At 37.4% G+C, this 27325-nt stretch overlaps 1 protein-coding gene across 2 annotated transcripts in view; it reads right to left on the minus strand.

Moving 5' to 3' along the window:
• Positions 1 to 27325, minus strand: part of ESYT2 (extended synaptotagmin 2) — an 80529-nt gene that overhangs the window by 20364 nt on the left and 32840 nt on the right. For both annotated transcript variants that reach the window (XM_030971336.1, XM_030971337.1), the window contains exons 4-13: positions 27080 to 27156; positions 21278 to 21350; positions 20372 to 20461; positions 9245 to 9300; positions 4452 to 4572; positions 3646 to 3822; positions 3130 to 3212; positions 1837 to 1885; positions 1117 to 1206; positions 486 to 581 (exon numbers count right to left, since the gene is read on the minus strand). In XM_030971336.1, coding sequence (XP_030827196.1) covers positions 486 to 581; positions 1117 to 1206; positions 1837 to 1885; positions 3130 to 3212; positions 3646 to 3822; positions 4452 to 4572; positions 9245 to 9300; positions 20372 to 20461; positions 21278 to 21350; positions 27080 to 27156 — 912 coding nt within the window. The remainder of the gene's footprint in view (positions 1 to 485; positions 582 to 1116; positions 1207 to 1836; positions 1886 to 3129; positions 3213 to 3645; positions 3823 to 4451; positions 4573 to 9244; positions 9301 to 20371; positions 20462 to 21277; positions 21351 to 27079; positions 27157 to 27325) is intronic.

Below are 27325 nucleotides of genomic sequence, written 5' to 3' on the forward strand. Positions count from 1 at the left end.
AATCTGATAGAAATCTCACACAAATATTCTGGCACTGTAACATCAACTGCACAGGACTGATTTCATGGTGAGGACTTCAGTACCTTTAAATCTCCAGCAATACCCTAAGCCCAAGCAAGAAAGTTCACCTGAACTTATGGAAGTGGGTTGTTTCCCATTTAGTCCTTGAAATTCCTCATGCTAATCCCACATCATGTACGGAAAACATCTTGTAATAAAAACATGCAGCCTTTCAAGTCCAGGAAAGGAGCATTCTTTAAAGAAAAACCACAGTGATTAAAGAATAATGTTTTATTAAATATATAGCTAAATACTATGCTACTAAAAAAAAGTGGACCTTACATTACACGTCTTGAAAGGAGAGGAATTATAGAGAAGATGGCACAATGTGTGTTAGTAAAGCAGTGTCACACTACCAAGCAAGACATGCTGGGAGTACCCAAGAGACTCTGTGACAGGAGGCTATCCATGAGAACATAACTTACAGGCAGATTTCTTGCTGAGTCCAAATACAGAATAAGCAATGCAGAAGAAAGCCCATCATTAGCTTGGTCTTTATCAGCTCTAATGCTTGTTAGCACCTAAAACAAAAACACACTGTAAGCCTTCCTGGAAACCAAGTATTACTATTTCTGTCTCATTTCTGGGAAAAAAAAAAAAACAAAGAAAAAAAAAAATCTCCCAAAAATCAAGCATTCACAAATTCAGAGCATGATGCATAAAAAGTAAGTTTTCAAGACTCATACAGACATTTCAAAACCATTTGCACGGAAATTTGCACCCCATTTCCTACTTATTTTTTAGATTGGACAGATTGTAGTATCATATCCATCTTCATCTCCCAGACTAAAGAAATGTCAGCAGATATTCTCAAACAGTAACATTAAGAGAAAAAAGAGAACCGCAAAAGCATTTGAAAATCTCATTTAAACCATTGACACTTATGACTGGTTTGAGATTTCTCAAGACAGACCGTTTGGAATAAAGCTACAGGTTTCTCCAAATTCACAGTAGCTAGAGATCTGGTTACATACTAAACAAATAAACAAAAAAGTCACAACAAAATCACCCCAAAATAATTAAGATTAGAAGGAAAGTAATGTGTTCCTTTAATACCTTGTCTAGATTGTCAGCAGTTGGCATCAATGTGAGCCATTCCAATTTTAAATGCAACTTTCCTTTGGACACTTCATCCAAAGTAAACCACTGAAAATTAAGCAAAATAATGTGAAATAATCTGGCAAACAAATACATGATTGCAATTAGTTCTTCAGGACATTTAGGAAGCACTAAAGTCTGCTAAGAGTCTCTCAAAGCTGAAGTCCACATAACCTGAAAAGATCTGATCCATTAAAATGTTGTATTTTGCATAAAGTATTACAACACAGAATGATCAAACTACCCAGACAAACATTATACATTATATAAAAAAGCATCTTTAAAATACCAAGAAAATTCTTAAAGTTCTGTAAGGATAAACCCTGCAAAAGGTTCTTATAAAATCTCTCTTACATATAGGACAAAAATTTGTCAGTCCATCAGTCTAACTATTGTCTTGCAAAAAAACGTCTCACCAAATATCTAAGTTACTATTTTTTGCATTTCCATAGCAGTAACCTTAAAACCTCAAGACCAACAAAGAATATCATTATTTTTCAGATTTGACCAATTTAGATAGCTCTTAAACCACTGTACTGATCATCAGGGCATCTATTTCTACAGCATTAAGATTATTCTTGCACATACAGGAACTATGCCCAGGAAAAAATAATCCAAGAACAACAACATGTACAACATATGGGTCTTGTTAAACCAAAACTGACTGAACTCCATTACCTCATCTAGAAGACGCTCCTTTTCAACTTCAATTAAATCAATCATCAAACTAGAAAAATGGAGAAAAAGAAGTAGTATTTTAGTCAAGAAACAAAAATCTAGCGCAGAACTCAAGCACCACCCTGTGCTTGCTGAGTATCCACCACTGAGATCAAAAGGGCAGAATATTATTCTTTTAGCACCTAAGAAAAGAAGGAGCAGGGAAGGAAATGGCTGAGCAAAGAGGAGTGCAGGGTTTCAGGAAAATGCCTACACTAGAGCCCATTTTGTAACCATGAGGACAACTGGCACAATATAACTCACATATGTATGACCCAACTCTCAAAACAGAGAGCACATCCAAACTACCCACTGGCAACAGCACCCATGACCAAATTCATGCTTAGGCAGTGTCTGGGAGAATTCCAGTTCATACAAGCTAAAAATGTAGCAGGGGATGAATCTGCTAAAAACTAAACAGAGCAGACATCTGCATGCCAGTGCATGAACATTTCTCTGGCTTTTTATTTTATTAGTACTGATGTACACATTAGGTCACTTCCTCCTCCCATCACTTCAGTGTAAGATTAGGGAAGTGCAAAGAAAAAGAAACTTTTCTACTGCCTACTTCTTAATTTTAATGAGAAGTAGCTACTGTTTCTCCTGTTAAGAGAGAAGGAGCTGGAAAGGCAAGGGAGCTCTACTCTGTATGGAAAACAACAATAGGAAGTTCCAAAACTCTTCAAGAAATAAAGGTGACAAATTACTGGAGAAAGAAGCTGGCTAAACCCCTGAAATGTTTATGAGTAAACACACCTATGGCCTATGGAGTCAAAGAGTGGGTCATGTTTGTAAAAGCATTACAGTAAAATTTTTCTTTAATCAAATAGTTAAGATCAGCTCTTAAGAGGAAAAACAAACTTGAGACAGTCATTTAGAAGCTATGCAGATAAAGAAGATACAGAGTTATAAAATTATATTAACTTTGCCTGAAGAAAGAATAAAGACTTAGCTAGCTCACAGACATTAAAGAAGCTAGGACACAATTCTGGGTACCCACAATACACAATACTCACCTGTTTTTTTCAGAAAAGATGTAAACATATAGATGTGTATATACACACCCAAGCACATTTGCACATAAATGTATTTACACATGAAATAGTAATGGAATTCCTTACTACCAAGATAATTTGTTTATAAATACAATTAGATAGCAGAACAACTGCAATAAAATAAAAATAATAACTGAAGAAAAATTACAATATTTAATCTCTTTCCAATACCTACAAACATATTCTCTATAACATTTACCTCCCCAGGAAGTCATCTTTATCTGGATCTTCATCAAAGAGCTCAATCTCTAGCTCCTGTCCTGGATGTTCATACACTAAGGCCTGGAAGTTCATTGAGAGGGCATTATCAGTAAAAGTGACCAGCTTGGGTAAATGGCGTAATAACAGTAAAACACTGAGCTGCAGTACCTTTGTACAATAAAATACATTAGGAAGAAAATGCTTTAAAAAATTGTAATTTAACGAGTAGAGCAATTTTAAGAGCTTTTCAGGTAAAATTTCTCAATGTTGGCTCTAAAAGCCCAAATTACTTTTTCAGAATTACTGATGTTCAGTCTAGACAAAAAAATCCCAATATATAAACAAAGGGAGAATTTCTGTTTTGTTACAGAACTTTGGGCTACTAAAGGAAGACATGAAGAAGCTCCTTAAGGACCCCCCCAAAACAACCTCTTTAACAAAAGAAAGAGGATATTTCTTCTTTTGTTTCTTCCGTAAAGAAGAACACACAACAAAGTATTTTCACTGGTTATACCTCATAAACTTCATTCCATTTTGGATTGAGATTTTCTTTGATGACTTTGCTTTGGAAAATTTGGTTGCCCACACGGATGATTCCATAAGGATCTGACTTTCCTTTGACAATCCCTTTTAGATAAGTATCTTTCCCCTCTAGATCCTGAGCTTCAATAAAGTGTATCCTTAGAACACCCTGAAAAAGGAAAAGATGAGTTTGTATAGTAATCTGAAAGCTTCCATGTCATCACAATTTACACAAAGATGTTTTATAATTTCCATTGCCATTTCCTTAACATGAAACTTATTTTGGACATACTGTAAATAGAAGATATCAGTGATGATCCACACACTCAACAGACCTAGCACTCAAGAGACTCCTGAAAAGAAAAACTGTCATCAGCCATCAGAAACATGCCAGTTACATCAAGAAATATCAGGTTTCTGGGAGTGAGTAGCAAAAAATAGCAACAACTGTTTAGTGAAGCACATTAATAGTAATTTTCCATGATCATATAAACACATGCTACTTTTTTTTTATCTATGCAGTTAAACTAGATTGTAGGAATCTAGTGATTGTAAAAGTAATAAGTTTAGGATTAAAAAAAAAAAGAATAAAAAAAGAAATCGTTTTTTGATGTTCTTTTGAAACATTAACTTCCCAGAAATTGTTTATAAATTAAATCAGTTGTTATCAGTGCTTGAATTCACAGCAACTTGTACCAGTGCAGTAACTGTATTTTAAAATTCCTCCAGATTGCTTTGAACAGTTACTACAGAAGAAACTAAATGCCCAGTTATTGCTGTTAACAGAAACCTGCTTACCTTTGGTATAGGAAACCTCAGCTGAGCAATCTGCACTTCACTGACCAGGGGGACTGTAATTCTATTTGGAAGGACCAAGTAGTTGGAGATGATATCCAATATTATTGTATCTGATAAGCCACTGTTGGAGAAAAGAATCCTCAGTTACTTCAAAAAAATATTTCTTTAGCTGCTTAACAACCTAAATGGAGAAAATATTTGCCTGCCTGGGAGAGCAGAAGACACATCTGGTTTATAAAATTAAAATAAAGGATTCTTGCCCAAACGGCCACCAGGTGGAAGCAGCTGACACTGAACAGCAGAAACCACAGGGATGAATATAAAGCTCCCATTTCCCTGCCACAGCCAAATTTTCCCCTCACCCTTGCCTTTTGAAAGCAGCCTGGGTAAAAAGGAATTGCATAAGTGCTCTTGCCTCTAATGCATACAACGAAGCAGATGTAACTGTTTAATTACTTTTGTACTTCAATAATGTTTTATCTGTCCTTGCAAGTTTGGCTACCCCTTCCTGTATTGTTATGAAACCACTTGTCCTCTTGAGCAGGGAGGACCATCACTTAAACCACAGACACACAGAACACAATGTGTAAAACACAGTAAAACGTAGCCTAGGGAAGCAAAACTGGTTTTGTTCAGTGAAAAGGGAGTGGCAGTGCAACCACACTGGTAATGAATCACATAAAACCCAACCCCACACCCCTCCACAAACACAGGGAAGAGAACCATTTCCTAAGCTACAAGGTCACCCAGCTCAGGTCTGAACTGACAACAAATCACTGTCAGAGCAACAGCACTGGATGCACACACTGCCTACACAGGCAGAACACAGAACACAAGCAGCCAGGACATCCCAGGAGGATGCACAAAGCTTCAGAGAGATCATTACAGCAATACTTGAGATACTCTGAACTGCAGAGGGACATTCTCACTAAAGCTGGTGGGGCTGTGATTTCTCACCCTAAATAAATTCCATGATTCCTTTTTACAGTCTTTGTGAAATCAAGATGCAGATAATGTTTGATTACTTTGAACATTTTTTGGATGAAGCACTTCTGTGTGAGCACCTTGTGAAGTTTTCTAGGACTGAATCTGAAGCTGGGAATAGCTCTGACTCAGGAGCTAGCATATAAAAACACAAAAGCTGCAGTGAAACATGATATGTGTTACAGTTTCATTTGGAAAGAAAATGTAGTGGTGAGCAATTAACATTATGCTAGAGATGGGCAGCAGAACAAACCCATTAAATACAACCTGGCCCACTAAAAATGCACACTGATTTTCATGCCAGAGATTTGAAACCTGAGCAGCCTGCAAGCCCTTGGCTGTCCACTTCCACTGGAAATCCAGGTAACTACAATACATGATGGAACATGGCTGACTTTGTAATGGTACTCAGAACAACAGGAACAGAAGGAGCTCAGGGCTGCATCAAAATCAATGGACAGGTCTGTGCAGGCTTCTGGTTAGAAAGAAGAAACAGTGGATAATGTCAAGATATTGCTCAGAGGAAAAATGTTTCCTCTCAACTTCTGAGTTAATGCACATGTGCCCTAAAGAGTCTTCCTTGCCCTCCCTTTCATGCAGAGCTTATCCAATCACATTTTTAGAGGTTGTAATTCTATGTTAACCCTAAGAAATTCAGTTTCAGTAAATCTTAAGATGAATACGTTTTCTGAAGAGTAGCTTCGCTTAGCTATCATTTTAACATATTGCTTTTCAAACTTTAAAGTTTCATTTTGCCAAACATCTTGCTTTCAGTTATGCTCTGAAAGAAAACAGAATTCATTATTTTGTCAAGAGGTGACAAAAAATTGAAGATAAACATCTCAACCAGTCTTAACATTAAAAGAAAAACCAAACCCAAGCTGAAGTGATGATAACTACACAAGCAACAATCACACTTTTCAAAATTCAAGTCTAATGACAAAACTCTACTATAGAGACCAGGTAAGTTTTTTTGTTCTTGCTTTTCTTAGTGTCCCTACTTGGCAAAAAGAGAAAGCTCTGCCTTTATGCTCAGTCCCTTAAGACCAGATGACTAATGAGAAAACCAACTGACAGAAAGCAAAGGAGCTGTGCAACAAAAGCAATGGTACCAGAGTTTGCCCTGCTCTTCTCTGGTGCTTCCCTAAGATCACAAACTTTATGTGACCACAGGCATAAATAAATCTCCTCTGGACTAGCATAAGGTCCAGATTCAAATACAGCTACAGCAGATCTCCTTAAAACACAGCCCAAGCACTGGGAGGACTCACAATCCTTTATGCCAGAGCCAAACCCTAACTGATTCCAGAGGTCAGTCTCATGATTTTATCCCAACATTACTACTTGAATTTCACAAAAAACACCTGAGAAAAATGAGGCTGTATTAATGAAGTTTCACCAAGTCTTACACAGAGAAACTGGACTCCTAGAAGGTAGCAGATACCCTAAATTTAAATAGGGAGCTGAAAAAAAAACACTGAAGATAGTATGCAACTAACTAATGAATTAAATGAATTCTAAAACAACACAATGTTTTCAAGCTGTTTAAATCTCATCTAGTGTTAGCCAGGTGGGGTGAACCTAGATGCAAAGCATTCTTCATGAATACAAGGCAAAAATGACAATCTTTTGCATTTTTTGTTATCTAAAGTAAGTGGTTTGATCTATGGAAAACAGAGACAAAACACTGCAAGCAACAGAGAAAGATGCATTAATATAAATGCTTATGTTGATGCAATATTAAAAGCCAGCTTCCTAAGATCATAAAACTTTAGTCAATGATTCTATGTACAACTATTTTTTCAGTCCAAGAAAGGAAAGAAGTGTAGAATGTTTCATTTAGTTTATTAGACTGTCTTCAAAAGCTCAATTTCATTGAAGAAAAATAACTGTTAGTTGCCTACTCTTTTGTATTGCTCTCTACTTAGCTCTACTTAATTTTTATCAATTTTTATTAGCTGTTTATTTTTCCTGTGCTATCTTTATTCATACTGCAGAGACAGCAAAATTCTGACTGCATTGAGTGTTTTCACAATATCTCAAGCCACCCAAACATCTTCCCATCATCCACATCTCCCCTGAAAGCACTTGAGTATTCTCACAGCCTGGCTCCTCCTCACACAGAGATTTTAATTCCTTCTCCACAAGCTATACTAATGATGGAATATGAATTACTTGTGTGTCCTTCTCCTTGTGGAGTCATATAGGAAAAGCAATGAAAAAATTGTTAACAGCTGACAGGGAAGCTTCCAGCAGCTAATGCTGAAATTCAATTAGCAGAAGACATTTGCAGACAGAGTACAAATAAGCAGTTCAGTGTGCAGCCAACAGCCACAGGATTATAAAGGTACCTGTGGTGGCAGCAATCTCTTGTTCATCATTGTTTATAACAACTACAATATGTCAAATTGTCAGACCAAAATACACAACTTATCTATACAGATAAGAAAAACAAATACAGCACTAAAGAAACCCCTTGGCAAGGCAGAGCATGAGTCACCCCAGTTACAGTTACTATAGAAACTATACCACGTCTAGGTGGCACTGGTTTGTGCATATGTGGCCAAGTTTGGTTGCTCTGGAAACCATAAACTTGAGATATTTAGCTAGACTTTGTTTACATCTGAGGTTTTATGTTTGCAGTCAGGCAAATATGTAGCAGGATGTGAGTCTCAGGAGCCTAGTAAAGTTAAGTGCTAAATGTAAATTCAGTCATGTTGTATCAAAAAGGGGAATTATTACTCAGGAGCTGTATTTTGGAAGCCATTTTCTCTCACTCATCAAGAAAACCTCTCTCCTCAGAGACAGGCTTGAAACATGAGCAATTCTTGGAGCCATTAACCTACTTAATGCAAGTTCTAATTTCAAACTGTTCAGCTGGGATTCCATGCAATGGCTTCACGTGTCTAAGGGAAGCAAAACTCACTTCAGTCATGCAATTGATTACTAAGGGATTAATTTAATACCTAAATTCAAACTCCTGTTTTGAAACAATAAAAAATAATCCTAGAATCAGCAAACTCTTGAGAGTATGGGATCTAATAAAAGGAGTAGTCACAAAATCCAAGTGTGTATCAGATCCACCATTATTTCCTTTGCCATTGTCTCCATATCAAAAAGTCCCTGGGTAACTATTAAAACCTGATAAATATGAATATAATAATGGATTTAAATTTATCAGGTTTATAATGATTGAAAGCAGCCTAATTTGCACCTCTATTGATGCTTTTTAATTTGGGATTTTATCATGTGGTATTAGGAAAAACTCTGAATAAACTAAGCTATTTTACAGCTATATACAGTCAATATTTTGGTACTCCACTTGATCTTCAGATAATAAACTGAAAGCTTTAAAAGTAAACACTTGAAGATATTAGAAACTTTATTTAGTTTGAATAGTCTTAAGGTATTTCTCACTACCTTTACACAAGCAAATAGAGATGGATTGGCATACAAAGCCAAGAACCAAGATGTCATAAACCCACTGGCATGAAAGGAAGGCTCTGATCATAGGAGATGGCAGATAGGAAATTCACAAGATTCTGAAAAGGCTGAAAACACTAAAAGAAGTACATTATAAATTACATTTTCAAAGTATTTTTAACAAGACCTACTAGATATATTTTTGGCATACTTTGACTTGTGGTGAAGTCACTACCTTCTGCAAATTGAGCAATTTCATATAACTCTACATTACGAGAGAACTGCTCAGAGTCATCTAACCTAGAAACTATTCAATTGATGGTCTTGAGATTTTCTGGGCTTTACTGGGGTGCAGATATATCAAACACTGCTTTAGGTATACTCACTTCAGTCCTGGAACATCCAGAAGATTGGTCAGTCCAGTCCAGTTAATTTCCAAAAGCTGTCAATTGGGGATGACAGAAAAAAAAAAAAAAGAAAAGCAGCTCAGAATTAGTAACACTGAAGAAATAAACTCAATTGTTACAGATTCTGGTCAGTGGAGAATTAACCAGTTTCCAGGATTTTCTTAAACAAACAAAACAACTCTCTTCCATTCTTAAGTATTTTTAGACACATTTTTTAAAAGTTATAAGAAGTTCCACCATTCTCTTATCCATTCCTCATAGAAATATACACCTCCAATAGACACAAATACACAGGATCTACTCCGTACAATCCATATAGAATAATGAATGTGGTTCTATTTTCTGGAGAAATATTTCTGGAGTCACCATAGACCTCTCTTAACATGAATTTGCAAATTACAATAAACTGAAAAAGAATCCCACGTGAGACCAGGAAAATAAGAGATCTAGAAGACACAGCCAACAGAAAGAATGAAGAATTGGGATTAAGAAGGTGGCAGGAAGATGTGATAACAACTTTCAAACATAAGAGGCTGTTTTCAAGGCACAAGTTCATTCTATCACCGATAAAGAAGAAAGGTATCAACAGGATTAAGTATCAAAGAGAAAAAAATCCTCAGAAATAATTAAAAGGGATAACTCATTGCTAGGTCATGCATACTTTCTTCATTGAAAATCTTTGTAGAATATTATGCTGTATAAAGGTACCTATTCTGTTTCAAGATTGCTGGCATTAGAAACTAATTTAAAACATCTTTTTTGATCCTATAATATTCTAATTCTACATAACAAAACCAACAGACCTGAGTTCCCTTAATTCTCTCATCACTGAATGATTTCAATTAACTTCACAGAAGTTACCAGAGTATTTAAGCAACACATAAACCCAAACCCAGTTACCACCATGTTTCCAAATCCAACTCACTCAAAGTATAACTGCATGAGAAAAGGATTTTGATATTCCTCAGTTAAGAAACTAATTGTAGCAGTTCAGCTAAATGCTAAAACAAAACAACAAACCTCTGCAAGAACAAATGTTGTATATTTTCAGAAACAGACGAGAATCATCACCCTAACTTCACTTTATTTTTTAAAAATAGCACATACCATTCTTTTACAAAGGATCTATTAATAGTTTAATTAGTGATTTCCTTTCCTTTGTGAATACTTCCAGTAAAGATAAGACATAATAGCTTAACTCATATAAGGAATACTGTATATTATTTAATATACTTTATTAATGGTAGCAAATAGTTCAACAATATTACCTATGAACAATATTACCAGGCCTACCTGTAACAAACAATTAAGCAGGGAAAAAGAAAATCATTATCCTTTCAAGGAAAAAAGTGAGATGTAACAACCAGATATTCCAGAACAAAAGGCAACACAAATCATGGGGCCTAGTGCAGAATCTACATGAGCACCATACCCCTGCCACAAACAGGGCTCAGGCTATCCTGGGCATCATGAAGATGATTTAGGGGCTGGAACATGATGTTATGAGGTATGTCTAGTACCTTCATTATTTTTGTGGCCCTCCACTGGACTTAATTCCAGCATGTCCCTGTCTCTGCTGTACTGGGGATCCCCACACTGCACTCCAGATGTGCCTCACCAGTGCTGTGCAGAATTGAAAATCGCCCTCAACCAGCTGGCAACGTTTCTCCTAAGGCAGCCCAGGATGCTGTTGGCCTTCTTTGCCATAAATGCATGTTTCTGACTTCTCCTTTCTGTCCAACTGATCAGTCTATATCTTCTTCAGCAAACTGCTTTCCAGCCAATCAGCCCCCAGTCTGACATGGGAGAAAGGGTTATTCCTCTCTATGCACAAGATTTTACATTCCCATTTGCTGAACTTCATGAGATTCCTGTTGGCACATATCTCCAGCTTGTCAAGGTCCCTCCAAACAGCAGTACAACTATCAGGTGTATCAAGCACTCCTTCCAGTTTTAAGCAAGCAAACTTGCTGGGAGCACACTCTGTCCCAGCACCCAGGACAGCCCTGAATTTGTGCTGGCCCCAGTTTTTATACCAGGTTAAATCACTACTGATGGTCCTCCAGCAAAACTTCATGTTGCTGACCCCAACTCACTGAGCCTGAAGAGTTTAGCCACTTTTCAACCAAGCTGCCCATCTACTCTGTACTCTGCAGTTTACCTACGAGGATGTTGCAGAAGGCTGTGTCAAAAGCTTTACTGAAGTCAAGGTAAGCTGTATCCATGGTTCTTCCCTCATCCACCCAGCCAGCCTTCTTATCACAGAGATTATTGCCTTGGTTTCCATGATTTCCTGCTCATCCTCCTGGCTACTCCCAGTCACTTTCTTGTCTCCTCAACCTTACCAGCAGGAGGGAGCTCACCAGCTGAGCCCCTGTGCCCTTGAGCTGCCTCTGGAGCCACACTGCAGTCATGTTTCATGTTTTCCAGATCTCTCCTGAAATGGTGCTGATCCTCATGTGGAAGAGCAGCCATGGGTAATGGCCTGAGGCCAGACAAGCTGTAACAGTTGGCAACGTGGCTGAACCTGAGGTCCAGGCAAGCACAAACCTCAAGAGAGAAGAGGTCAAGATGGCACATGGGGCCAGGAGTCTCTGAGAGTGACCAGCTCCCCCTTTCTCCTGGTGCTTCAGTGCAGTTCAGGCTCTGCTGGCTTGGATGCTCCCAGGCCCTCCTCTGCTACACTGGCCCCAAATCTGTTCCACAGCTGCAAATCTGCAGATGGAGTAGGAGTCATCTTCCTTGGGGCAGAAAATTCCATCTTTCCCCATCATGGAATAATTCCACCCAGTAGTTTCTCCAGAATGTCAGAGATTCTGTTTCAGACATCCCCTCTCTACAGAGAGTCACATTATGTGAGGAAAACTAAACTCAGACCAAGCCATCTACCTGATCATTTACATTTGTTATGGATGAAACCAGACTGCAAGAATCTAAAGTGAAAAAATTCTTCAGTAGTTCTACAGAGATTGCTGACCTTCTTGACTGATTCCTTCTTTAGGTGAAAGCACAAAGTTATCAGCGGCTACAGGACCACTTTGTATTCAATGTCTTTTTTTAATTACCTCATTTACAACTAGTTTTGCCCACTATTAGAGTACTAGCAGGATTTTACTGAGAAAAGGTTAATGTTATTTATGAAATACTAGCAAGGCTAAATGGAAGCAATACTTTTCAGAAGAGAGTAATTTCTTAGCTACAGCCCATACTGTATACTGAACAGTCTTTTTTTTTTCCTTTGAGGTGCTGTAATTTTTTTTTCTACATGATTATCAATTCAAAGCTATGAAGTTTTAAATTTCCAAATGTAAAAAACCCCTTGTTGAAAATAATTGTTGCAAAATGGGTTCTTTTACATTGGTATGCAAGCTTTAATTGTACAGTTCTACAAAAACAAACTATGAGGTAGAACACAGAACATTTTCATTCAGGAAAACTTTAAAAATTAATTGTGCAAATTATTAGTATATGTTCTCAAATCTCCTCCTTATCTTAAATCTGAAAAAAAAAAGTTAAGAAATAAATAATTGAACCAGGATGAAAATTCCAACTTAGTGTTAATAATTTCAGTTTTATACTACTTCCGCAATCATGCAAACCCACAGATGTTTAAGTAATATAGCAAACAAGTAACTTGGTAGTGGCTGATAAGACTAACCACAAATTGAGTATTGAGACTAACTCTCTTGTTCTAATCACAGGTTTTGACTGTACATTATGAGACACTTTAAAAAGCTATGCAGTCTACCAAGCTTCTAGAAGAAGTAATTTTATACTGTTTTAAGACAAAGAACCCAGTTTATGATATGATTTATTTTTTCTTTATTCATAGGCAAAATAGAAGCAAATGGACACTATTAATACCTTCCAAAAGTGGTCCCTATCCTGAGGTGCTCATACCTGCATCCTGTATTTAACATATTTAACATCCTGTATTTACATAACCATGTTTTCAGATTAAATAGCAAATGAGAAAAGATTTGCATTTCCTTTTGTTTTCATATTTTGTTCAGTGTACTGCGTACAACAATTAACACAGTAAGTCCTGTGCTGCCTCCTGAACAGACTTCACTGAAAAAATGCATTGAGCAACACAATGCATGTTGAAATTTAACATTGGGAAACATCTCCTGCACTGAACTGAAACATTTATCACAGTGGTTTCTGTATTAACTGCCACAGCCCAAAAGAAAGCCAAGAACAACCAAAGAGATGCCACTGAGAAGTGACACTTTGCATTGATGTGACTAAAAAGCATTTCAAAAGGTTGCAGCACAGTCTATGAAACAAAACAGTGGTACAATTTCACTGTCAATATTTTGATTATTACACACCTCTGCTAAAAAACAAGCCTACCCATTCATTCCATCATCACTCCTTACAGCATGAAACATGGAAAAACAATTACACAAAAAACCCGAGATGTTTGCCACTAAGAGTGGTCATTTAGACAAGAAATACAAATAATTCTCTTCAAATCAGAAATTCTCTTAATCCACTTAATGTACAGGAATAAAGACAAAGACCAATTTCAGAAATGTTTAAAAAATCCTCTTCCATTTGAAGCTGAAGCTCAGAAATTAAAAAAACATTATTACAGCTAAGAACTTTACAGGGTTATTAAAAAAGCTTTGCAAATAAATCTTAAGCCAATAAATGTTTTGGAAAGAATATGAGCCTTCAAACTCCTGCCATAATCAAGCTTTCACTGTTTGGGCTTTAAATGTAAATTCCCCTGTCAGATAAAGTTTGTTGCATTTGCCCACCACAGAGCTTCCTTTCCAGTTCTACCAGAAGCACCCAGCAGTAACACACACTCTAATCTTAGTCTACAGGTATTAGGGAGAATTGTTTGGGTTTTTCTCTCCTCTTCTGCTTTTTTTACTGTTTTATCTCCCCATCTTCACCCCACCTTTCCTTTCAATGAAGTTGTTTCAAGTTTGCTCTTGGTTTCCAAACATAATCAGACCAGCAATAGATACCCTGTTTGCAACTTAAGAAGAGTTTTCCAAAAGGCAACTCAGGAAAAAAAAAATCCTTATACCTGCAAAAGTACAGAAATAACACTGACAGCAGACACACTCACAGCAGACTGAGAAGAAAGGAGGCAAAGAATTTCCTCATAAGCAGGAGAGAGCCCCCAGCCACAGTCCAGCAAAATAACAAGGGGCTTTCATTCTGTATTTTGGGCACTGCCATGCCATGACTTGCTGGAGAAGAACAGGACTCCCTAACGTGGTTCTGACAGAAGTTACAGCACTGTTGCCATCATAACTAACTTAAGAGTTCTTTGGAGAAAAAGGGAGCAAGCAAAGGACTCCCAGCTGATGAATCTTTTATGAAGTACCAAGCCTAAAAACTTTCCATATTTAAGAAATAGCTTAACAATATGATTTCCTCCTCTGTCACCATTTCAAGCAATGCATAATTCTCTTAGTTTAGCTAAATTCAGAGAATGCCAGCTGGTTCTTTGCAGCAGAACTAACAGAAAAATTTTCCAGAACACTGGAAAAACTGTGTGCAGAATTTGTAAGTAAATGAAATTCTGCCAGAGGCCAGAAACGATGGTGTCTTTCCACAACACACTGCAACTGGAGAGGTGATGTGCCTTGCAGACTCTACCAAGCAGCTCACTGCACAAAGGCAGATTCCAGACACCAGTTACACTTTCCAATGAAGTAGTCTGTGTGTCTTGTGACTCAAACCTCTTACAATTCTTCCTCTGCTCAGAGAAGTGAAAACAAATTTCGTTATCTGCCTGAAAGCCAAGAAATTCACATCTTACCAAAGCTCTGTACCGAGAACTAACACAAGGCATACTTTGGAAGAGGTTAAAAAATCAGATTAAAAAATAAACCCCTTCAGCCAATAAGAAAAGATAGGCTAAAAATTAATGAGCATCTCTATACACACTGGGTGTTCTCAAGACCCTAGAAACCTTTACAAAGGGAAAAATACATGCTGGAATGTAGAATACACAAGGCCATAAATAAAGCTCACAGAAGTACAAAAAGCAGCCTCTAAACATTGCCAACCTTGTGGCTTGATTTGGCTGCCATAAACAATACTAATTCTCAGAAGAGAAGCCACAGCATATTTTAAAATGTTGATTAACAACTTCCTGCTAAATGAGTTATGGAAGTGTAACGCTTTTGTAGGAAAACTGAAGCTCTACTACAGGCCATGAGGGTACAATTCCATGGGATAAGGCGTGATTCTTCCCAGAAATGTATTACAAGAAGGGAACTGACATGCCCTCTACTGTTACTTGTGAAAGGCCATACAGAGGCATGGTACAATTTGTTTGTTAGTAGAGCAAAGCCCATCACCACCTACAACACTGAAGTGCTGGCATTGTTGTAATAATTTAATTTGTAACATTATCCAGTGTATCTCCCAGGAAATACATAATAATAAACTCAACCTCTCAAACAACACTGCAGAGAGTAGGTGCTGTAGTATTCTCACTGGTTGCTGTAGGAAGCACAACATATCTCTGCACAGAAATGGTGATTAAAAGTTTTTCAGTTGTAACTCTGAAGATTTCAATGAGACAACTGCTAGAGAGGTAAGATGTACACTTGAGGGGGTAGAAGACACAGCAGGCAAGTGAGCTGAAGGGACTAGAAGCAGGATCACAGTTGACTTTGCACAAATCCAGTGCACCTGCTTTTCTCCATAGTGTCAGCTACTCACAGCTTTATTCAAGCCAATTCTCTCCTCCTTCTCTACTCCTTCCTACCCTTCTACCAGGCTGCATTTTGGTTCATACCCTCCCACCAGTCTCCTGACTTTAGTGAGCTGGCTCAGGCAACTAAAATACATCTGGAGGACAGGAAACTGGGCATTTCTTATGGTGTTTAATATCCTGCCAGCTCATGTCCCTTAGCCAGCTTCCTCCAGCAGCAGAAGTTTCAAAACTGGTGTAAGAGAGACAACAGCATTGAATGGGAGGGCGCAGGGAGAAAGAACAAGGTACTGTGGAAACACCAACTGTGATGGCCCTTAAAACATCCCATAAGCTTCCAAAATCTAAAATCACTGAGAAAAAATGTAAGTTGTAGCAAATTTTAAGTATGCTGAGTAGCAGTGCAAATCATTCACTTCATAAGCAACCAGAATAATTCTTAACAAATATTATTCTAACAGTAGCTGTGCATCAGCATTTATCCAGGTGTTCCACAAACCTGACAGTCCCATATGTTCTAGAGGCATTCTACACATTCTACATAACCACTTTGTTTATTTCCAGCCATTTCATTGGGACTCATTATGGCTGCAAGCACTCCTTTTTGAGTCTAATTTTCATCAGGACTTATACTTTTGAAAGTCCCATCCAGCCAGTTTTGCAAAGGCAGACAATATTAGGTGAAATTAAACCTTATAAAAAACTAATCAAAACTACAGGACAGAACCAATCTGTAAAGTGAGCAGAAGGAGAGCAGTACTCAAGACAGCAAGTGGAAGGCAAAACCGTAAATCTGAAAATTAGAGCTTTGGAAGAGCTGCCCATTTTTCCTGAAAGACATCCTGTTTTCCAGCCATTGTTCTTTTTAGAACATTAGTATTTTTATAAGTTTGCCTTATTGGGAGGGTTTTGGCTTTTATTAAGAGAAAATGGTTGGGTTAGGATACACCCTCAATTCTGAGTGTGCCACTGAGCAAACTTTGGAAAATTACCCATTTACAGTACAACTATAAGCCATATAAACTTCTATAACTGAACAGCAAATCAAAATAACTATGCACTGATACATGCTAAAAGTAAAATGATAGCTAAAACTTTGAGAACCAACTATCTGGTAAATATACATAATGTTAATATAGTGATAAAATGCAAAGAATCTCACAAATCCTGACTCTTAATCCAGTGCCACCTTCTCTCTAGCACTGACACTCAGAGATTTAAAAGACCACTCCAAACACTAGAATGCACATATTTCCCTCCCTTGAAATGTCCTACATATTTGGATTAAAAAAATAAGCTGATGAAACTTTTAGCACCTTCATATAATGACAACAACAAAATACAGAACATAGAAAGTTTCATAAGATGTAAGAACTCTTGAAAGATCAAAAACTTTATGTATTACTCAGAAATATGAGACTGGTAAACTCATAGGCCATGTTGCCTTTTATAGTCATTAAGTCCAGCAAACAGATGATACAGAGCAAGAGGAATTGTTGCCAGTTACTTTAGACTGGAAAATATGAGAACAAAATCTAATGCCAGCTGCCAGCTAATTCCTCTCCTCTTCTAACAAAAATATTTAAGAAAGGCTTTCTTTGGCTGCAGCCATTTGCTCTCTAGTAAGAGAACAGAATTTGGTTCTTGCTGTAATAAGGTTTATTTTACATTTTTCTACAGAAGTTAGAAAAATAAACACTGAGAAAACACTGTGGTGGGGAGAGAAGTCTGTTTGGAAAAAGCTGAACAGCCATGGATAACTGTCAAAGTTATGGGCTATGTTAGATTATTTTTTGAACCAAAGGTTTGCCTGGACCTTGACCACTACCTTAGTTTTTAAATGAAAGGAGGGTGAAAAACACTTCTAGCATTTTTGTATCGGAATACTTTTGGGGAGGGCTTGTCTTTTAGTCCAAGCGGATACTCTGCTCTATCTACCATCCTTTTTTTGTCCTATTAATAAAGTGTCAGGGGTAGGACAAAAGACAAAATTTCTATGGACAAAGTATTTCCCAAAGTTCACAAACTGACCCCAAATGAGGGGTGTTTCACTTGATATGTTTTCATTTTCTTCTCTCAGGTGCAAGCTGTCCTAGTTAAGCACTTTGCAGATGCATCACACGTAGAAAAGAGTAAGCACAGGTACCAGAGTTAAAATCCACTGTGGAAGGCTCTGGGAGTACCAGAAGTGGAAGGTTTGGATACCTCCTACCAGAGCAGGATGCTGGGAAGCAGAGCAGTGCCAGGAACGGCTTCTAAGGATTCCTGGGGCTGATCTCTCCTCCTACCACTGCCAGCTTTCCTACCTCTCCCCCAGAAGGCACCAACAGAAGCATCTGCAGGAGGTACCCCAGGGCAGTGCAGACGTACTGGGTCAGGTCATGGCTCCAGCACTGAGTGTGTCAGAGTGACTTTGCAGGACTGTACAAAACAGCACTGAGAGAGACAGCACAAACCACATCTAGACAGTAGAGAAGTGCTATTCCTGTAGGGGGAAAAGAGGCAGCACCTCTGTCCACACAGCTCCACTTTTCTCCCTGCTCCTCTAAACCAGAATGTTTGCATTTAACTTGTTTATTGGATGGTCCCTGGAATGAGCTGGGACTGCACTGAGTATGGAAGTTGTTTAGGAGAGGATTAAATAGCAAAATGATATCAGAAAGTATGCTAACAATTACGTAGTGCAAACCAGCATATGACAGCATTCAATCCTTTTCAGGGCCATGCTTACTTAGTTAGGATAAACATGAAGTTTAACAGTTTTCCTACACTCATGGCTCAGCCACAGATTAAAAATGAGGTGAAATTTAAGCAGACATCTCCTAGTGTTTAGGCTCATTTCAAAGAAATCTGTGGAAATCCAAATTTGGTTCATCCCAGTGTGGTTTCTTAACTATTTCCAAATAAGAGCAATGATGTTTTATCAGTTTTGCATGAACTAATTCACTTTTACAACAACACTGACTAAATTGGGTACAAAATATTTCCAAATTCTTGCATATTTTGCTAAGACTTAAGTCTCCATTCCTTCTACCCAATCACACATGGTTTCTCTAGACAGATGAAACAAGCCACACAAATACACAAGTGACATAAGTTTTTTCTAGGCCACACATAAACACCTTAAACCAAACCTATTTTTCAACATGGTAGCAAAAATTTATCACGGGATATTTGTTCAAAAGAACTGTATCACAAGAATGTGGTGGAAATTTCTTTGAGGACAGTAACAACATACCTCCTAAAGCTGTTGAGGAATTCACACTCACCCCCCAGGCCTAGATCAACTTTTCAGAGTTTCAGACTGCTGATGAAACCAAGATGATCACTTTGTGATGATTCAAAGTGTCTAAACCCCTGCACTTGTAATTTGTGACCTGCCAGTCTGAAACTGTTAAACCTTGACACAGTGAGTTTTAATGTTTAATTGGAACATCTTCAAGGAAAGCTTCCAATGGAAAATATACTTTCAAGTAAGAGATGGAACCAATTAATTTCTTTAAAGAAATCTATGGAGCATATGAATTTCTACATTGTTCACATGTTCTGTTAGGCTCTTATAGACACTTACTAAAAGCAGCACCAAACTTCAAATTGCTGAAACTGCCTCACACACACACATGCACAACATCAAAGAATTTTCCACCAGCCAAGTGCAATGTGTATTATGTTATCCTTTATACTTTTATAAAAAAAGATTTGGTGAATTGCTGCGCCTAAAACTGAAAGCATTTGAGGGCTGTCCTCTTGTTTACACACGCCAGTTTGGCTGTATCATTTTCATACCAGCCAGACCTTGTTGGCTCACCTTTGTTTCACTGTTATTCCTGCCCAAACATGCACTCTGGCCTATGACCTTCTCTCTGCTTTCCACTTTTGCTGCTATCATGATCATTTTGAATTCCAATTCCATCTCACTATGTGCTTCATCCACCCTCACACTTGGGTCACTGGTAAAAGTAATGGAAATTGTCCACTTGCTATCTAGGAAAAAACTTCACAGTAGGTAGGTAATTTCCCATTTTAGTTTGTGCTAACACCAGCATTGGTTTTCTTAACAACCTTGCACCAATTTTGTGAAATTTCAAGTTAGATCTACAGAATATCATGAGAACAGCAATAAAAGCTTTTTTACAACCAATCTAGATGGTATCTGTTGATCTTTCCTTACCCAGAGGACATGTAAGAAAAGTTAGACAGCTTTCACAAAACACACTTCCCAACTCCAAGGTAATTATTATCCATCTTGGTTCCTGCTAGCATTCATAAAATTTTTCCAGTGCTTATCTGTCAAAGTTCAAGCAAACAGCAGTGATTTCCCAAACTCTTTCCTTTTGCTGCTTAATTCTTGCTCCATCATTTTTAACTACCATCATCAGCACTCTAAAAAATGTGGAAAGGGACATAAAAGTACTTACAGGTTTCCTCAGGAAAAAAAGGGATAGTGCTCCAATTAGGGGCATGTCTCCAATTAGTGGTTCCAGGATAACCCTCATGGTGCCATGGATCTGTGAAAGAAGAAGAAAAAAAAAGACAGTGAAATTTACTTTATTCAAGTTTCAAATAAAATTTATTTGCTGGCAATGTTCACACTTCTAATTCATTAAATTCTTGCTTACGGAAGAATTTTATATATATATAAAAATTATTTCTTTATATGTCATCCAAACCTCAAAAAATTTATACAAGCACTTAACAGTTGTGCTTAAAAATTCATTACATTCATCTGTATTATGCAGTGTCACGTTGGTGGTAATTTTTTTGAAATTGTGAAGTAGATTATTTCTACAGCTCCACGTAAACAAACGTGACACAAGAAGCACAGGGGCACCACAGGTACCAGAGCAAAAGCAGGGAAATGCTTACAGATGTGTCAAGGCACACATGGAAAAGAGCTAATGCTGCTCCTTAGGGAGAGATTTGTTATCAGAAAGTTCAGGAAATCTCAGAAACAATATCAGAAGGCAAGGCTACTAATAGTAATTGCATCAGTAATTCTATCTGATGCTTAGATATTACATGAAATAAAGTTTAAGCTCCATGGTGCCTTTATAAACTGACACATCACGAACACATCACATCAACTTGATGTGAAATTATCTCCAGCTTTTTCTGTAGTAAAGGTTACATATTTGTTCTAAATCTTAAAGGAAGTTTTTTCTTTTGTTAAGTCATGTTACTGAATGCAATATCAATACTATTCAAATGAGAAAAAAAATTAAGCTAGAAAACTACACAATTACTGTTACTTTCTCATAGATTATTTAATCAGAAAATAGTGATTTAGTGATATGGAAATCAAAAGGAAAAAAACTAAATTTCACCTGTATGCTTTTCACACCAGCTCTGCAGAAGTATCTCTTGATCTCCAAATCAATTTCACAGTTTCCAACAAAACTAAAAAAGAAAGTATACATTTCACTTTTATGAATTAAATTGCAATAAACAGTTCTGTTTTGCAGTGCCATGACAATGTATTTTGTCTCCCAGTATATGCACAAAAAATGTGTGTTGAAATATTAGAACATAAACCAATATCAGTTTGCTTAAACATCCTTTTCAAAACATCACTGTCATCAAAATCACTGAAATTAATACCTAGGTTTGCTACCATCTCCAGAAGGATGCCTAATAGCAATCAAGCAAGAGGCCCTGCTTTTGGGAAATAATGGACACAGAACTCATACTCCATTTCAGGAAAGCTCTCCACAGATTTCATTGATTGTAAATGTACTCAAATCTACTCTCATCTAACATAATCATGAGAAGCACTAGACAGAGATGGTAGTTATGCTAAAAATGAAACTTGTCTGAAATATTCATAAACTTGCAAAGCCAGTCATATTTAGAATTTCAATAAGCAGGGCATGCTGAGCTGAGTGATCTTCTAAGCAAGTTCTAAGCCAAAAACAGTTGAGCCCTTTCTGAAGGGAGAGAAAGCAGGAAGCAAATTAGAGAACATATTAAAAATCATGCATATTTTTCCCTGAACAGTTCTTGCACCCCATTTTTGGGGATGCAAGGTCAAGTGATTGAAATTTTCCAGATGCTGCCCTGTATTTCAGAATTGTCAAAGTTGGTAAAAAGAAGTCCCATCTATTTTGCCATACTACAAGGCTACAAGATTATTCACACACAACTCAGGCTTGGAATTTATAACTGCTTTCCCTGAAGCTTCATCCAGGTCAACCATGTACCAGCAGAGCTGAGCACCCATTTTTCCAAGAGCTGGTACTGCTGTGAGACACATTGGTTTGAAAACAAACTAATTTTGAGACTCAACAAGGAATTCAGGAAGAAAGCTTGAAACTCTGATTTAGCATGGAAATGGTCAATGTTTCTGCAGAATGAGAGCTGAAAGCAAAACCTAACAGCTGAATACCATGCTCCAGGTAGGGAGAGATGAGCTGGACTAGGACACCCTCTAAGAAGATTGAGGCTGTAACAGGAGCACAAATGAAATTTGAAAAGCTTTATGAACAGACTGCCCAGGTAAAGAAAATGGAAGAAGGACCCAAGTGGGATGGAGATGAGCCAGATTAAAGCCAGACACTGCTGAAAGGAGGGGGAAATTCTTTCCTCTGCAGAGCATCCTGTTCCAGATTCTGCAGCAGAGCCCAGGTCTCTGCACATTAGTTCCTCAGACCTGGTCTGTACAGTGTTAGCTGTGTTTGGGAGTATGAGGTAATCTTATTACTTTATTAAAAATGTTTGGGGAAATTGTGAACAAATGGAATTGCTCTCTTCACTGGCTATTCTAGGCTCAAGTCACTGTAGAATAAATTACTCTTACAGTAAGAGCAGAAAAGCAGGATTGCTGTTCCCTTCCCCTGAGCCTGATGGGCACAAAGAACTACCAAAAGAAAAAACAAGGTGAGAGCTGCTGCATTCCACAAATCCATTATCCAAATCTCCTCTGCTCTGTGTGTGGGGGGGCTGTCTTTGGGATTTCAACAAATGCAAATCTCATCAATCCCTTAAACAGAAATAAACAATAGTACCAAGACTTTCCTGTAAACATCCATCACTGGAATTTATTTTAGACTATTCAGAAGATAACACTATGTAGAATCTTTTTTGTTTAATGGCCAGTTTGGGGAAGTGGAAGACAACAACATGATGGGGTCTATGTCAAAGGAAGGTGACAGTTGCTTTCCTTGGAAAGAATGTAGTGTGACTGTACAGTTTAAAAATAGGTATGTAACTTTTAATACACAATTTAAAAGTATGTAATTTCTATTTTTAACCTATCTAACTATATATAGAGATAGTAGAGATATATATAAATACACTCCCACATATATATATATATATATATAATTGCATAACAACATGACACAGAGAAGCAAGGTCAATTAAAACCTGCAACTGAAACCTCAATCTCAGCACTCTGCAGCACCAGAACTATTTGTGTTATGAAGACTGGGAAGCAGTATGCTTGTTTGAAAATCCATAACAACATGATGATAAACTGAAGTAAAAATAGTAACAAACTGCATTTGAGGGGACTAAGTCAACAACATTTAACTTTATAATAAAGCTAAATATGGTTTTATCCCCCAAGATATCTGGCTGGGTCCATTAACAGTTGATGCCTACACAATTCCACTGTAATACACCATACAACTTGAAAGATCATTAAGTAAGCAAATTCCATACATTCAGATCATAATATCCCAGAATTATTTATGATCCCTTTAAGGTACAGAACACTGAGATAGATCACAGTTTAATGAGGACACTCTTGTAAGAATATTAACAGCAGCTGTACTGAATCAAAAGAGAAGAGTGATGTACTGCATGTGGTCATGATAGCCCATGGAAGATACCCAGAAGAAAAAGAAGAAAAAATAAAAGGTTATAGGAAAAATATTTTCTATATTAAAGAGATATGTGGCTCTGTACACTGGACTATCTAAACTGTTTTTAGAAAGTCTTTAGGCCCTATTTTTACATCTGTCCTCTGCCAGTATAATGTAGTGAGTCTCCCCATTCAAGTATTCCACGTTTGAAAAAATCTGCCATGTGCTTCAATCTGCAGCCTGAAACTCTTTCAGTGCATCAATTTTTTTTGTGTCATGAGAAGCTGAAAAAACTCAGGCTACTAACAACTACTTCTTCAATCTCTCAATATTCTTTGCTTTCTTTGCTACAGTTCACATTTGAATTGACTGGCTTTATCTTGTCTTCTGTTGATCCATAACCTTTACCCAAGTATTAACTACATTCACACACTTTAGCAAATGTAAGATTTCTTTTTACTAACAATTTCTCTAGATTTTATCTTCATTTGCTTGTGTTTGAAATTTTTCCCTTGCCCATATTTGTCATCAAGAACTAGACTTTTAAACTGTAATGAGTTTTGATAATTTTTTTAAACATAAACTCCACAGTAAGAGAAAGGCAAAGCATTCCCTTCACAAATATGGTCCTCAAACTGAACCTTTAAATACATTCTCCAGTGCTTTGTGGGTTAGCTATTCAAGCTACTTAGAGTGAAGTTCTTAATTGGACCCTGAGTGATGCACAAAACCTGCTCTGAAGAGTTCTGAAAAATTCTCTGAAGCAATGATCATCATGCACTCAGTATCCTTGCAGAAACAATAGAAACTAAACCAAAACACACTCCTTTTGCAATTAAAATTAAAAGCAGACCAAAAAAACCCCTCAAGGATGATGCAAAAAAATACTCTAGAGTTTTGGAGACACATTGAAACTCTTCAATGCACTATGGAAGGTCCAAAGCAAATGCACACACCCCACCACAAACAACTGGCAGCAGAAAGGGCTAAAAGAAGCCACAATAGTGGAACTGCAGGATAAAAGGGGATTCTTAAAAGAATTAATGTACTTCAAACTGAAGAAAAATATAAATAAAATCTTTCCTTCCTTCCCTCACCACACACCCCCACAGGGCTTGGCTTCCTACAACTATTCTTATGAATGTTTAGAGAAATTGTTTGAGAGGTCCTGCTCAACTGTACTTAGAAAATGAAGGGTTTATAGAAGTTCCTAACTTCAAACTTAAAAATAAATTGAAGTTATACCAAACTAATTTAACTGGATATTAAAATCTTCAGGGATAAATACTCCAAAGGATGGACTTTTCTCCAGCAGTGAGACTGCTCTTTATAATCTTGCAAAACTGCAATATAAGACATAATTTAAAGTTGGTATCTGTATTTAACTCTGGATCTAAATGTATCAAGAGGGACTTATTCTTCCTGTTAGGACTGAGACAATCCCAGTGATAAGACTCTCAGAGGACATATAAATCAAACTATTAAAAAGCAAACAACATCAAACAATAACAACTGGTACAGGGGGTTGGGGGGGCTCTCTGTTTTAACTTGCATACTAAAAGCCTTTGAAAAGGAGCCCTTTTTGAATGAGGTGACAAGGACAAGTCTTAAATATGAAACAGGACTCCTTTGATGATGGTTTTGTCTAAGCCTTAATTCCTAGAAGCTGTGATGGCCACTCCAGAGCTCTTGTTTCCATTTTCTTCCTGGAAGCCTGTGCCACCTGCATTAGGGACAGGATGTTGGGCTCAACAGGCACCCAACTGACCCAGCACTATTATTTTTATTTAAACCACTTCAAGGAATTTATTTCAGCCTTTTAGACTGGATTCTACTGCACCTGTCTACCACTTATCTAAGCAGGTTGCAAGGTAATGCAATAAGACAGATTTCCTTCAGATCTATGTAACAGGACATTATTCCTGAAATTTTTATACAAACCTACTGGCCTTTTTACTTTTATCTACTTCATGAGGATGAGCAGAAAGGAAAAAAAAAAAGCAAAACTAGATTTACTCTGTCTTCCTGTGAATAGTTCTGCCTTAAAGGGACGAAGTGGTTTTGGAACATAAAGAGCTTCTTAAAAACAATTTCTATGGACTGTTTGGCCAGACAAGATTGTTTTCCTGAGGGCTCATCTCTGAAGAGGTGAGGCTGCTCTCCCAGCTGCTGTCAGAAGTGGCAGCAAAGAGAAAACTGAAGGAAGTTGCTCCATTAGGGCTAACACGTTCATCCAGTGAAATAAGCTCTCAAGAGCCAATCCTGCTGTACTTTGTCCAGCAACACCAATCCCTGATTTGAACAGCTGTCTTTTTCCTACAGAAATAAAGTGATTCAATCCAATACAGACTGGGCTCTGTTCACAGATGTAACCCCCAGCTGCTCTGGAACCCAGGGAAGGAGACAGCAGCCTTTTCCCTTATCACTCTGGGGCCTGCCCAGCTCTGCCAAAGAAGCAAAGGCTTCAGCATAGCTGAGCTTTAGACAAATAATTCAAATTTAAGAATAAGCATGTTCAAATTTTGGAGGTGCCTCTGAAGCTGAGATGCCTGATGGCCCTCCTGGCTGCTGCCAGGGAAGCAGTGAGGAGCACAGAAGGCTGCTCCTTGCTCGACTGTCAGTGACTGACAAATTTGGCCTTTCCATAATCCACAAACAGGCAAAAGTAGCCACAGTAACACAGACCTATGATGGTCAATTGCAAAAACATTGCTGGGTTCACTGACTGAACTTTCAAAAAATTCTGCAACTGTAGATTTTGTTGAGAATGACTGGAGTAAATGTAGGGTAGACCTAATGAGAAACCTATATAAAAGGAGTCATGATGAAATAGCAAAGAAAGCTGAAGCGATGGAGCAGTGTCATTCTGGCATTTTATAACACACAGATTTACTCTGTTAAAGTAAACACAATTTCTTCTGTACCTATCACTATTTTTTTCTAATATTATGTTTATAAAATAATAAATAACTGAGAAAAGTAAAAAACCCAAAAAATCTTACGTCTTAGATTTCAGACTACATTTAATGGCAAAGTGCTTACACATTAAGGAGAAAAAGTCAAAGATAGTGCTTTATCTTTGGAAAGTATTTTTTTTATTAAGTAACATGACTTTAATGATTAAACCACACAGAGTTGATATTCCATTTCCCTCAGATAAATCCTATTTACATCATGCAGTTTCTTCTTCCATTCATACACAATTAGATCTAACTATATTTGCATAATGAAGCAATTCTCCTTTCAGGCTAATGTAACTGCCAAATCAAACAATGTGCAAATTATAAAGCATGGAGCCCACTGTAATATAGTAATAAAGTTTACCTGATTTGAAGGTCCAAAATGATCTGCCTTTTGTCCACATTTTCAGTGTATACTTTTACACCATTTATCCTCAGAGGCTGGAACAATGAAGCAAGTAAAAGTTGGATTCTTCTACAGAAGTATATTAAACTCTTAACTTTGAATTAAAGGTGAATATAGGCATATTCATGCCTGAAGTTAAGAACCTACTATAAACATTAAAAGGTGTGAAGTAAGGCTATCAATTTAGTTCAAATTCTTATTTCA

The sequence above is a fragment of the Camarhynchus parvulus genome, chromosome 2 (assembly GCF_901933205.1).
Source record: "Camarhynchus parvulus chromosome 2, STF_HiC, whole genome shotgun sequence".
Lineage (NCBI taxonomy): Eukaryota > Metazoa > Chordata > Aves > Passeriformes > Thraupidae > Camarhynchus > Camarhynchus parvulus.